The sequence below is a fragment of the Hipposideros armiger genome, unplaced genomic scaffold, assembly GCF_001890085.2.
Source record: "Hipposideros armiger isolate ML-2016 unplaced genomic scaffold, ASM189008v1 scaffold_533, whole genome shotgun sequence".
Taxonomy (NCBI): domain Eukaryota; kingdom Metazoa; phylum Chordata; class Mammalia; order Chiroptera; family Hipposideridae; genus Hipposideros; species Hipposideros armiger.
In genome coordinates this window covers 941,674-956,265 of record NW_017731883.1, presented here as the reverse complement: position 1 = coordinate 956,265, position 14,592 = coordinate 941,674, and the positions used below count along the sequence as shown (strand labels likewise).

General features: G+C 36.3%; 1 protein-coding gene across 1 annotated transcript in view; it reads left to right on the top strand.

Annotated features, from left to right (window-relative positions):
- The window catches only part of PTPN4 (protein tyrosine phosphatase non-receptor type 4), a 195,059-nt gene that overhangs the window by 167,130 nt on the left and 13,337 nt on the right, over positions 1 to 14,592 (top strand). The window contains exons 20-26 of the mRNA XM_019668705.1: positions 1,280 to 1,436; positions 5,445 to 5,611; positions 6,411 to 6,501; positions 6,586 to 6,647; positions 9,953 to 10,099; positions 10,868 to 10,996; positions 13,721 to 13,869. Coding sequence (XP_019524250.1) covers positions 1,280 to 1,436; positions 5,445 to 5,611; positions 6,411 to 6,501; positions 6,586 to 6,647; positions 9,953 to 10,099; positions 10,868 to 10,996; positions 13,721 to 13,869 — 902 coding nt within the window. The remainder of the gene's footprint in view (positions 1 to 1,279; positions 1,437 to 5,444; positions 5,612 to 6,410; positions 6,502 to 6,585; positions 6,648 to 9,952; positions 10,100 to 10,867; positions 10,997 to 13,720; positions 13,870 to 14,592) is intronic.

The window sequence follows — 14,592 nt, the reverse complement described above, 5'->3', positions numbered from 1 at the left end:
ATTCAAGCTGAAAGTGCAAAGTGACCTTGATAATCACTGGGGGAAAATCCCAATTGTTTCCATGAACTTTAATTTTTTTATGAAAACAATAAAATCTCTCTACTTCTCTTATTAATATATAGGGAGATGAAAAAACAATAAAACTAATACTGATTTAGTATCCTATAAGTCTAAACATTAGAAAATTGAGAATTTAAGTGTTTTATTTCTTTGTAAAAACTTATCACAAGCAGTTTGAACAGAGCTGTGTCCTCGTCATGTAACTTAAGATACAACACGAGCATTCTTTCTTGCCTTGGCGAATTGTCATAATCCTTTCCAAGTCTATATTCATTTCCAACATTTTGTCCTCTGCATTTTCAATGTTGTGAGATATCTCTAATGAGATGTTCTTTTAATGAGACATTTTTTGCCAACATCACTTCCTCATGGACGTCTTCATCCTTCTCATTACAGCCACTGTCATCATTTATGTTAAGTTCACCTTCACTAAATCCCTGTCACTGTACACCTAGAGTCTCTCAAACAGTAGTCATGTACATCATATGGCTTCATCATCAGCTATTTCTTTTATAACTCCACTTACATTCAATTTGAATTTCACTTCTAGCAGTATCACTTTTTGTTTCTTTGCTGCACTCTTAACTTTTTTGGCCAATTCCCTCTTTAGATTATCCATTTTTATGTGAGTTTATCACTGGGAGTCAAGGAAACAACACAAGTTTGCTGTCTCTGCATGAACTGAATAACAGATGTATAGTGACAAATCACCAACAGACTTTGAAAGAAGTGATGTGATTGGTCACGGATCATGATGTGTGTCTGTATTTATGTGGTGATTTTTGGACTGATGAGCTAGCAACAAAGTTTGTACTTCATGCAATTAATTATTCACAATTAATGTATCATGGTAACTGAAAGTTGTATCATGTTGTTGGGAGACGTGTTATTTAAGTAAACTGTGGTAACTGACATTTGTACATATCTGGATGGTGCAAGCAAGGGCTGTCTCTAGGCACCTACTAGTCTTAGCTGTATGTCTAAGCATATTATAGGGCATCAGAAAAGAAGGTATTGAACAAAGAAGGAAAAAAATACATTGTCTTCATGGGAAAGCTACATTTCTACTTCTCTCTCTTTTTTTTTGTTTGTAATAGATGGATGCTTTTCTAAATGTAGTTTTAGTTCTCCTGCTATAGAGTCTATAAAAATAAATTTTCGTGCTTTACTTTTAGAAAGCCATGTACAAATCTGAAACCTTATCTGCATTACATCACAGGCTGACCTCTGTGTCCCTCGATTGAATGAAGGGGACCAAGTTGTTCTGATCAATGGTCGGGACATCGCTGAACATACCCATGATCAGGTTGTCCTGTTTATTAAAGCCAGCTGTGAGAGACATTCTGGGGAACTCGTACTTCTGGTTCGACCTAATGGTACGTACTCTACCCAGCACTGGGTATTTTTCATAATTCATTAGTATTTATTACTAGACATAGCAGCCAGAGGAGGCTTTTTAAAACCTAAGTCATGTCATGTCATGGAAGCACAGTGGCTTCCGTTCACACTTGGCGTAAAATTCAAATTCTTGACGCCCTTGCCTACCATTCTCCTCTATTCTCTGCTGACTTTCTTGCTGTTCCTTCTGCCTAAAACACACTTCCTGACTTTTGTATGGCTTATGCCCTCATTTCCTTCAGGTCTCTGCTCAAATGTCATCCTCAGAAAGTCCTTCTCTCCTGACTACTGTAACTAAAATGTCCTCCCTCTCTTCTCAGTTGCTCTAGTAGTTGTAGTGGCTACTCAGTGACTAATTGTTGAATGAATGAGTAAATTTTGAACTCTGTTCTACTGTCAGAAAACTCTGACACAAGCTGTAGTTAAAGCATTTTTTTGAAAATCCTGTCTATGTTTTTAGTGCGATAATGCCCAGTAGCATAATCATGTCATCTACTCTGGACAGCTGACTTGTAAATTCATAGACAAGAGTCTCAGGCTTGGAGAAACCTTCCTGTCATATGTGCCAGCTCCTTTGCTGACTGCTTGAGTTCCTCTACAACAATCTCAGAACATCCTGCCTATGCAGAGTATTCAGTGGCCCCTGAAGCAGGTCGTTCCCCTTGGATAGCTTGAACTATTTTTTTTTTTTAAAGATTGGGGGATGGGAACAGCCCTGGGGAATTGGGGGAAGGGGAACAGACAAGTTGCTGTCGTTTTTTTCTTCAGTCTAGTTGTGGAGGATGTTGCTTCACTGGCCCAAGTTGGCACCATCATTGCGCTCTTCCTGGGCAAGGCATATCAGTCGCTGGCTTCTGGGTGGCCGCTCACTGCAGCTGCTGGCTACACACGGTAGCCCATGACAACCCACTGCAGCAGGGGCTGCAGCCTACGCAGTCACCGGTGACTCACGACAGCCCTGCTCCAGGTTGAGCTGTTGTTCAGCATCTTAGCTGTAGAGGGCAGTGTCACTAGCCCTCATATGTGGGATCCGAACCGGGGCCCTCTGGCATCCCAAGCCTGTTCCCAACCACTTGGCCGGCCCAGCTTGAATTATTAATTGAACTAAAAATCCAACTTCCTTCGGTCCTCATTTTCCTAATTCTATCACTTTGTGCTATGCACGATAACTTTAATGCAGAATAAGTTTAATCCCTCTGCCTTCAGCTTTTTGACAATAGCTGATTTTACTAGAAACTCTCCCACTTTCTCCAGTTTAACAGCCACAGATCCTTCAGCCAGTGTGCATATGGCATTCTTTCAAGTTCCCTCAACACTCCCATCAGTCTTCTCTGAGAAAAAATTCTTACAGACGCATTCTTCTAGTTTTGTTCTTAACAGTTTTCTATTAATCAGTTTTAGCCACAAGAGTAATTCTTGGTTAATTCCATGTACCAGTTGTTGAAGAATATCATAGAGAATTAAGTGTAATTAGAGCTCTATCTATTCACCCACCATACCCAGCCATGTAAATTTTTGCAAGGAAGAGCACGAAACTTATTTTGCCTATTGGGTACAAATAGGCATTTTCATTTTATCGTCTCTACTTTTTTTTTGTTTGTTTTCATGGTCTAGAATTTGCTTTCTAGGAAAATTCGAAGGACTTCAACAGAACATTCTATTTTGACATTTCAAGGAACTCATTCATTTAGACCTCATATTTAGGTGATTCATTATTAGGCATTTTCTGTCACTGTTAGGCATTTTCTGTCACATGAAGCACTTAAACTTTATACCAAGAATAATATTCTCCCTATTTTGTTCTATTTTCTCTTGATAACATACTAAAGAATTAATAATAATAATAATAGTTTTTTAGTGCTTCCCATGCACCTGGACTCTTTTGTATATTCCCATTTAATTTTCATAGCCATTCATTGAGATAGATTAATTATCCCCAATGATAGATTAATTATCCCCAATTTATAGTTGAAGACACTTTGGCACCAACACATTCAGTTATCAGCTCACAGATTCATGAGTAGTACAGGCCCAGAAGATGAACAAAAGTCCAAATAACGGAAAAGTCAGGGCTTCTTGCAGTTCATATCACCTCATTTATACTTTAAATTAGGAGAGGAACCCACATAGGGCTTACTTTTGACAGAAGATCTTTCAAATGTTATTTTATTGTCAAAATCTGGACCAAGACCTGTATTCACTTTCAATGTGAGTCTATTATGTCCATTTTTATTTAAAATAACGTACAGCAGGTCCTCAAATGATGTTTTGTTCAACGTCGTTTTGTTATAACATTTATGGGAAAAATGAAAATGATTCCTGGCTGGGGCCACTATCTGGGTGGAATTTGCACATTCTCCCAATGTCTATGTGGGTTTCCTCTGGGAACTCTCATTTCCTCCCACATCCCAAAGACGTGCACATGAGGTGAACTGGCGTGTCTACATTGTCCCCGACTGAGTGAGTGTGGGGTATGTGTTAGCACACCCTGCGATGAAAGGACGTACTGTCCAGGGTGGGGTCCTGCCGTGTGTCCTGAGCTGCTGGGAGAGGCTCTCACCACCCTCAACCCTAAACTGGAATAAGCATGTTGGAAAATAATTATCTTACTTGTTTTTATTAATTTTTCTTAAATGTATGTATAGCTCGCATTTATTTCAATGTTTAATATTAGTAGTATTATGGATCTTTATTTAGAAGTTTGGTGATGTTTTTGTGACCAGAAATATATAGGGACTTAACTCTTGTTTATATCAATTAGCCTCCAGTAAAACTGGCTTCATTGTATGTCGTTTTGCTCAAAGTCGGAGTTTCTAAGAACTTATCAACAACATTGAAGACGTGCTATATAATCAAACTTTAAAATTATGCTTGCCAAAAAAATTAGGAAAACAAAAAACTTGTTTTTCTGGTCTTTTCCCTTTTAAATCTTTTCTTCTTAGACAAAATACATTCATACCATTTTGTCTTTTCATTTTCCAGAAATTTATTCTTCTCAAAAGTGCCTACATATCTGAGCAGGAAACAAATCTCTTTGACAAGGACATTGGAGAGCCATAGCTTGGCTCCATCCTTTAGAAGGCTGTACTCTGGCTCTCCTTCAACTTTGCCGCCCCTCCTCTCCTAACCACCACCATGGAAGTCAGGATTTTGCAGGAGCAAGGGGTCATGCCAAGCTATTACCCCTTCCTTCCTAGACCACTTATTTCAACCCTCAGTTCTCTGTCCAAATAGCTCTGAACCCACTGCTGGGCCTGCGTGGCCATTTCCTCAGGTCGATTTTCCCAAGGTGGCTCACATGATGTATATACACCTAGGCCAGCAGGGTGGCCAAGAGGCAGCAATTTGCAAAAGTGTGTAGAACAAGCTTACATATAGACTGAATTTTCATGTTCATAGGTCCCCATGTTTAAGACTAGAGCTGACAGTGGGAAAAGAAGTAAGGTGGGCCATAGGCCAGAGTCTACAGTCTGGCTCTCCTCACTACTATGACCATGAATTTTGGCCTAGATTCTCAATTGAAAAATGGCCTCCCAGGTTGTTTTGTACATGTCAAGGAAAGAGGATAAAACATACTTTGTTTAGCACTTCGTTCAATTTATTTGTAACCTTTCAAAACTAGACATACGGTATATAGGCCCGTATTCGTACGCTTGCCCTAGATCCCTCAGATAAATAGGAGGCCTGTTCAGAGCTGCTCCTTGGCAGCTCTTCTTTGTCTTAATGTCTCCTCAAGTTACAGACATTTTTAGCAAAGGAACCCTTTTGGCCAAGAACCCTTCTTTTCCCCACAGGTGTGTAGCAAAGTTTAACTCCACAGCCACTCTTCGTCCCTACATCGTGGTACCAGACTCAGATCTGATGAATTATAAATAAATAAATAATTTTTCCTGACACATAATTAAAGAATATATTTGGTAAATTCCTTTCATCAATTCATTAAGATTTCCATGTGGCTTTTTTGTGGTTTTTGTTTGTTGCTTTAGCTATCTATGATGTAGCAGAAGAAAAGCTAGAAAATGAGCCAGACTTCCAGTACATTCCCGAGAAAGCCCCACTAGATAATGTCCATCAGGACGACCATTCCTTGCGTGAGTCAATGATCCAGCTAGCTGAGGGGCTTATCACTGGAACAGTCCTGACACAATTTGATGTAAGTAATACTGTCTGGTTTCTTAACTGCCTTATCTGTCAGTTATAATTTACAAACTAAAATGGTATTCTGAGAAATATTTGACATAAAAAGAGTTCTAAAATACAAAGTTTTTAAAATTGCTCCCAAAATACTAGCCATGGTTACATAAAAAGATGTCTGTTTAAAAGAGAGATTGAATAAGGAAATTTTATTCATATGTCATCAAACTAAATTTTTTCTGCAATTAGCTGTTTTTATGAAAGTTGGCAGATGAAGATGTACTATTGTAGACTTCAAAATCTTGAGTTAAAGGAAAATAATTTTTGTACTGTGTCAGATTTAATCCTTCTGTAATTTTTGTCAGTGTAGTTGGCCATCATTAATATTTGTTGCCTGGAAGTATATGTTATAGATAAGTGACTATAAAGCATTTATAACTAAAAAACACTTAGGGTATGTCAGTTTTTCTTTTAAAAAGTCCTTGGTTTATATATTACAAACATCTGCAAGCTAAATGAAAGCTAAATATTTTCTGCATATTTGCTATTCGAAACTGAAGGTACTTTTTTACTTAAGCAAAATTATTCTCACTTGTTTTACCATTCTTCAAAATATGATATATAATTCATGTCAGAAATTATGCGGAATTCAGCTTTGCAAATCTGGTTTAATACCCTACAAGCCTAAGGTGTACATCATTTTATAGATGAGGTATTCTAAGAAAAAAACCTGTTTCTTATTAGCATAGACGCAAGACTGAAAAACAAAACAGAAACTCTTGATGGCTTGCTGGACCTATCTTGTACTTTTTTTTTAGCAACTATATCGGAAAAAACCTGGAATGACAATGTCTTGTGCCAAATTACCTCAGAACATTTCCAAAAATAGATACAGAGATATTTCGCCTTGTAAGTATCTTTGATCTCTGTATGTTAAGTTTAATCTTTTTAACATTACTTTATTAAAACATTCTTTCTTTGAAATTTTTTCAGATGATGCTACACGGGTCATTTTAAAGGGTAATGAAGACTATATCAATGCAAATTATATAAATGTAAGTTTATTTTTATTGTGTCTTTGTCATTGGTATAAGAGGGGCCACTATAAACTTTGAGACTTATTCCTCTTTGTTAAAAGCCTAACCTTGACAGAATATTAAAATTTTCAGATATTGAGAAATATTATAAAATTAATGTTAAATAGTTTGGTACTGGCATATTTAATATATAAGTATACATAGAGCAGTGGAATGAAATAGTCTAGTCCTGAAATAAAGACTAGAATTTTGTTTATGACAGAGATAGCCTTTTAAATCATTGATGATAAAACATTACCTAGTGAATGGGTTAGGTCTACTGTGTATAGAATATATCATTATAAGGAGGTGTCCCCTCTTGGGAGAAAAAAAAAATTATTACTGTTTTCCTAAAGTTTGTAATATAAAAAATTTCAAACATACAAAAGTAGAGGAAAAAGTGAAATGAACTTTTATATTTATGTAGATATACACATCACTCAGCTTCATCGATTATCATTCATGGCCAGCTTTGTTTCACCTATACCCCTACCATGCCCTACGTGCCCAGATTGTTTTGAAACAGATCCATACATCATATCACTTATCTATGAACTTTACCTACCAGTCTTGATGCCAACATACATGTTAGATATATGAAAATAATCAATGTAAGAAATGGAGTCATGAAATAATTTGGAGGAAATATGTTAGAATTATTTAAAATCTTAGAAAGCAGAAGGCTTTTTCTAAGCTTAGAAAACATGTCTATGATATAAAGAAAAGATTGGTGAATTTGGCAATGTAAAAATTTTAATCTGGGGGATGCTTAAAAAGTACCAAAGTGAAATGGCAAACTGAATTTTTAAAATACTACAAAGGGCTTATTTCTTCAATATACAGAGAGCTGTATAAATGAATAAGAAAAATAAATACAGTACAATGAAAATAATGAAGGCTATACAAAGACAGTTCACAGAAAAGGAAGTTCAAATGACATTTAAAAAAATTTTATGGTATTTTCAAATCTACAAAAGTAGAAAGAATAGTGTGAAGATACCAGCCACCATAAACCTGTTACTCAATTTCAAGAACTACCAACAAATGGCCAATCTTATTTCATCTAAACCCCACCCCCCAGATAATTTTTTTTAAATCCCAAATATATCACTTTTTATATAGTCAATTCTTGTTATTTGTGGTAGTGATAGTCTATAAAGTCTTCATTAACCCTGAATTAGTAAATACTGAATCCTTGCTCCAAGGGGAAATAGAGGTTAAGTTCCCTTGAGCCTCTATTGGCAACATTTTTGTCAGGTGATCAGTACATAACCTTGTTTCTATTTAAACACACCTTATTTAATACACATTGTTGATCAATTATCATTGAGCTCATAGTCACCAGTACTATAACTCATGCCTGAAGGAAGCTTATCTAAGACATGTGATTTCTCTGTAAGGCATATCGCTTCTTACACATAGAAGACTAGGCAGCACTTGAGCACTAACTACCCTTGGGGACGATTTTAAACCGTGAAATCACCAATAAGCACAAAAATTCAAAAACTAAATAGACTGCAAAAAGAACACTTGTTTACAGTATGAGAGCAGAAACAAGAAGGCAGAACGGTGTCTTCTTCAGCATTAACTGGAAATGTACATGTTGGGTGACTCCAATTTTTCACCTTTTTGGACATGTTTCTAAATAACCATGAAAGCTCTGCAAGTATTTTGGGGTTACAAATAAATTTTAGCAAGTAGGCAAATTTGCAAATACACAATCTGTGAATAATGAGGATTGACTATTTTAGTATGTATTTCTGAGGACACTTTTTTATTTGTTTATTTTTTTAGCAAAACCACAGTACCATTATAACACTTAGAAAAAATAACAATAACAGTTAAATAATACACTCAACTTAATTCACAAAAAGTACAAATCAAAACTGCAAGGAATTGGGCCGGCCGAATGACGCGTTGGTTAAGAGCTGGCTTGGGACACCAGAGGGCCCCGGTTCGGATCCCACATATGAGGGCCAGTGACGCTGCCCTCTACAGCTAAGATGCTGAGCAACAGCTCAACCTGGAGCTTGGCTGCCGTGAGTTGCCGGCGACGGCAGGTGGGTTGCCATGGGCTGCCGTGTGTGGCCGGCAGCCAGCGTGAGCAGCGGTCCAGAAGCCGGCGACTGATCTGCCTCGCCCAGGAAGAGCGCAATGATGGTGCCAGTTTGGGCCAGTGAAGCAATGACCTCCACAACTAGACTGAAGAACAAAAAAGCACAGCAACTTGTCTGTTCCCCTTCCCCCGATTCTCCAGCACTGTTCCCATCCCCCAATTCCCCAATAAAAATCTTTTTTAAAAAATGTTAGGTTTACAAAAGTATTCAGTGCAGCTTTGTTTATGGTAGCAAATAGGTTAGCAGCAACTTAAATGTTTGTTAAATAAAGTATGGTATATTTGTGTAGCATAGCCATTAAAAAGAATATAATTTTATTTACTAATCTGACATGATCTCAAAGATAAAGTAAGGGAAAAGAAACAATGCATAACAACATTATGTTTTACAAGAAAAAAGGGAAGATAGTTTTGCATGTTCATTTGTGTGTGGTATATAGAATATCTCTGAAAGGATATATTAGAAACTAGAAAAAGGATTGCTCTCTGCATATAAACTGAAGGATAGAATGGAAGGGAAATTTTCTCTATTCACCCTTTGGTATTTTTTCATTTGCCATATGCATGTCACCTTTTCTTCTTTTTAATATAATCTCAAAATATAGTAGGATGATGACTCATCTTCCCCAAATATTTGTAACCTTTCTTCTTGCAAAAAATAATGATTTTAAAATATTTTTCTAATATTCTTTTATTATATATACATTTATGTATACGTAATTACATATGTATACATATATACACACATATATATATATATGTTATATATATATATATGTGTGTATGTATAAAATGTAAAATCTAAACTAAAACAAATGGCAGAACTTTTGCTTCTCACAAATTTTACCAATAAGTGTTGAGAGATAAGTATTTTTTATTTCTGTACCAAGTCTCTGCCTCTGAAACCCGGTTCTCTGTAAAACTGCTCTTAAAACCATAATGGTCTTTGGAAAGTACTAAAATTTCTGTTTTCACTAATTACTGGCCATTTCCAATACATTTCTTCTACAGATAAAGTAAATTGTTGATGAAGATTTGTTTTACTGATTTTGCATTTTATTGAGATTAATTGTATTCAATTACCATTTAGTGAGTGATTTTCATATGTTTGATTATAGTCAAAAGTAATAATGCGGAAGATCTTATTTTTGTGTCTATTTTTTTTTAGATGGAAATTCCTTCTTCTAGCATTATAAATCAGTACATTGCTTGTCAAGGGCCATTACCACACACTTGTACAGATTTTTGGCAGATGACTTGGGAACAAGGCTCCTCCATGGTTGTAATGTTGACCACACAAGTTGAACGTGGCAGAGTAAGTCATACTTGAATCTTACACATTGCTTGGGCTTTTTTCAAATTACATTGTATATACTATTCATGTTAAAATATTCACATTAATGTAATCTTTTTTGTAACTTTTAAATCCATAGAGGACAGAAAGTAGATTAATGTTTGTCTAGGTCCAGAGTGGGGTAAGGGAAATGGGATAGAGAAATGCACAATGATGACTAATGGGGATGGGATTTCTTTTGGGAGTGATGAAAATGTTCTAAAAGTGATTGTGGTGATAGTTGCACAGCTCTGTGAATAAACTAAAAATAATTGAATTATGTACTTTAAATGGGTGAATTGTATGGTATGTGAATTATATGTCATAAAGCTATTTTTTAAAACCCTAACTATGAAAACAAATGGATTGCATTTGGCGTTTTAGTTGAAGATTCTTTCTCATTGTTAACTTAAATCTAAAAAATACCAAAATTAGTGCACCATTTGTCATCCTCATAGTAGTAATTGATTCAGGCAAGAATTAATCATAAATGGTAAAACACTGGGTGAAAGCTTGTTGTCAACAGGGTATTTGCAGTCTCAAAATATATCCAAACAATTATTATAAAGAAACAAAAAGGGGAAAGAAGAAATGTTTATAGTTGGCAGATCTAGGTGAAGCATGTATGAGAGTTCATTAAAATATTCTTGTAACTTTTCTGTAAGTTTTAAAGTGCTTAAAAATTAAAACATTTTAAAAATTAGAGAACCTGAATTATATGTATGTATGTATTTTAAATATTAATTTCAGGTTAAGTGTCACCAATATTGGCCAGAACCCACAGGAAGTTCATCCTATGGATGCTACCAAGTCACCTGCCACTCAGAAGAAGGAAACACTGCATATATCTTCAGGAAGATAACACTATTTAACCAAGAGGTAGGAGGGCAAGATATTCATTCATTAGAACTGTTATGTTCAAGGTAAAGGCTTTGAAAGTTGAAAATGGTTTTAGTCTTGAGTCCTGGTTACTAGGAAATAATTATCTTAAATAACTGAACTATTTGATTGATTGGGATGCTTTGAAATCTCATGAATTGTGTTTTCCTACTATAATAAATGTATTTCCAATTTCTGTAGGTAAATATGAATGGTCAGTGGAAAAAGGATCTAGTAAATAAATACTTATTACTCTTAATACTTTGCCTATTCATAAAAATTATACCAGGGGTATGTTAATCATTTTTTTCCACCAAGTAATATCAATAAAGCATTTGAGTACATCTGTAGAAATGGAATGAACACTTGTAAGCTGTCAAAATATTCCCCTTTTTTAGGAGTGTAAAGGAGAGAAATTTCAGTCTCCTCAGTATTAAGGAGAAAAGGTCATAGGCAGGACCGTCCAAAGATAGATTATAGCTTTCTAATTGCTAGTTCTTCTTACTGCCATCTGGGTCACTCACCTTGGCTTCCAAATCCAGAGCCCAAAATGGAAACCGATTAATAAATGATGGCTGAATAACCCAATTGGAAGATGTGTGTGGAGGATGGCATGCTGCCAGTCATGTCAGGCTGTTAGCGACAGTACACCACACTTTCACTGCCTGCAGCTAGATATTCCCCTGTCACCCACCTTTGGTCTTGAAGGGAGCTGGAAGAAGAAATAATCGCTAGAGAAGAGCAAACAGCATAAGCTATGAAGACCCAGGCCTTTCCCATCAATGGCCTTTGGAAATGAGAACTCCATTCCCCCTCAGCCCTCACCCCCCTGAGTATGATTGAAGGAGCCCAACGAGTTATAGAGCCTTACTGACCAAAACAGGAGCTAGAAGTTGTGCTGATTTCTATTAAAGGAATCTGGCATTGAATAAAGCTAAAGTTACAAGAAATAAAAAATTAAAGTTTCAAAATCTTATTGGGCTAGAGATTCCATCAGAATGAATTTAGTGTTTAGGGGTACATACTGTATAGCTCATAGTCTAACATACAAGGCAAGCTAATAAGACATTTCTTCATTTTCTCAAGTAGATATGAAAGATAGGCTGTATATGGTTACATAAAATAATATTTACATCTTCAGCATAGTCTCTGTTGTTCTCCACCTATGGATTGTCCACGGCCATTTTGTATACTGTAGTGGCTTTTCTTTGCAAACCCTGAGTACCTCAGAGCTGTGCTAATACACAAATTAGTTTCTAAAGTTTGACCCAAATATAATTGGGGAAACAAATTTGCTATCATAAATACATATATACATGAATGGAGAGACAGATACTACCCCAAAACTTAATAAAATATGATTTTACATTACCCGTTCTTGTAGTTTATTGGTACCATTAAATTCTTTTGTTAACAATAATAATTAAAGGTAGTCTAAATTAGATACCTTCAATTCATTTTTCATCGTTACAGGATTCTTTTACAGTTATTAAATTTACTGAGGTATTCTTGCATTAGTCCCTGTCTTTTTTTCTTTTTTTTTAAGATTTTGGGGAGTTGGGGGAGGGGAACAGATAAGTTGCTGTCCTTTTGTTCTTCAGTCTAGTTGTGTAGGACGTCGCTTCACTGGCCCATGTTGGTATTGCGATCATAGTGCTCTTCCCGCCTGAGGCAGATCAGTCGCAAGCCACTGGACAGCTGCTCACAGCGGCTCATGGCGGCTCATGGCAGCCCCACTGCAGCCTCACTGCAGCCTAGCAACTTATGGCAGCCCAGCTCCAGGTCGAGCTGTTCTTCACCATCTTAGCTGTAGAGGGCAGTGTCACCAGCCCTCATGTGGGACCCGAACCAGGGCCCTGCTGCTCAGAGCTCGTGCTCCCAAGCCAACTCTTAACCAATGAGTCACTCGGCCAGCCCCAGTCCCTTTCTTAATTACCTTTACTTTTTCATGGTCTTTTCTGGAAACTCCCTTTAATGTAAATGATAATAACCAGATTCGTTGTTGAATGACTATAGCTACCAATTGTTAAGCATATGATTCCAAACAGCTGATTGGGAGATTTATAGGTCCTCTAATAGAATCCTTTCAACATAAGACTATCCCTTTGAGATGTAGATGTTATTTCATTTTCAGCTGAAGAAAGTACCTTAACTGACAGAGTCCAGATGTGTGAATCCGGTGGCTTTTTCTCTATTATACCAACTCTTGGCTCCTAAAAAAGAATTAAGCCCTGATTTGAATTTGTGTTTTTATAATCTTCAGTTTTTAATTTACATTTATTTTCAGATTTTATTTTCCTGATCTTCCATGATTTCACTTGTGTTTTTTAGGATTAGCCCAACTTTGTTCATAATTTTTTTTTTTTTACTTTGCCATTTTTGTTCAACCAGTTCTTTAGTTTTCTTTAAACATTTTTCTAAAACTTAACTTGTTTTTGCCTGTTTACTTGATTATCATCTTAAAAAATACAAGTATAGAAATTGAATTATAAGAAGAGTAATGATCCAAGTAGCGATACTTAAATGAATACAACTGCTTCTATAAAATGGATTCTTTTTTGTTGAAATTTTGGATGTTATTGAGTGTATATATTACTTTTGGGGAATAGTGGGAGTAATTTTGGGGGGGTTTTTTTGCTTCTAAAATTAAAATGACATGAATTTTTATTTATATTTTAAAGATAATTCCTAAGTAAGGGTACATAATTTTTCATTTACCCTTAGAAAAATGAGAGTCGTCAACTCACTCAGATCCAGTACATAGCCTGGCCTGACCATGGGGTCCCTGATGATTCAAGTGACTTTCTGGAATTTGTTTGTCATGTACGAAGTAAGAGGGCTGGCAAGGAAGAACCTATTGTTGTTCATTGCAGGTATTCTATTTTCTGTCCTTTATAATTGAATAGCTGACTAGATGTCATTTTGAAAAGGGAATGTGTAATTTATTTTATCCTTAAGTTGTGATTTTTCACTACAATTAGAATTCACAGCTGTGCTCTGAAAGTAGAAGATAAAGGGTATGTTCCAATGTATGATTGGCAGAAACTTTATCATAAGAAGTAAAAATAATTTTTATTGTACTGATTCTTAGAAGCTTGTCTTTTTCAGTTTAAAGTCTTTGAAATTGAGATGTGTCTTCCAATGGTGGTATCTTAGACTTGATGAACTACAGTAATGTAGGCATTTGGTTGCAGCCTAAGGTTTAGATTTCCCCCACCCAGCAGGTACTCCTTCCTGGCCTGTGGTCCCCCTCAGGACTTTTGGTGAGTACTCTCACATCTCTTGGAATGGCCCTACCCAGTACCATCACAAGATAAGGTGCTCTCAGGAGCTCTAGGTAAATAGCTGCAGTCTGTCCTCTCTTCCTTTCAGACTCATGCCTCCTTCTGCCCTTAAAGGGCCAGGTATAGTGACTCCAGCCTTCACTGGCACCAACCAAGAGATTAGGAGACAGAAATTATTTTCTCCCCATCCTGCCACCTCTGTTTAGTGACTTATTCAGGGAATGTATTGAGGTATCTCTTTATCCTTAAACTTTCCAGCACTTTTTAAGAACAGACTTTCAACTCATCAAAAACACATTATAGACCAAATAT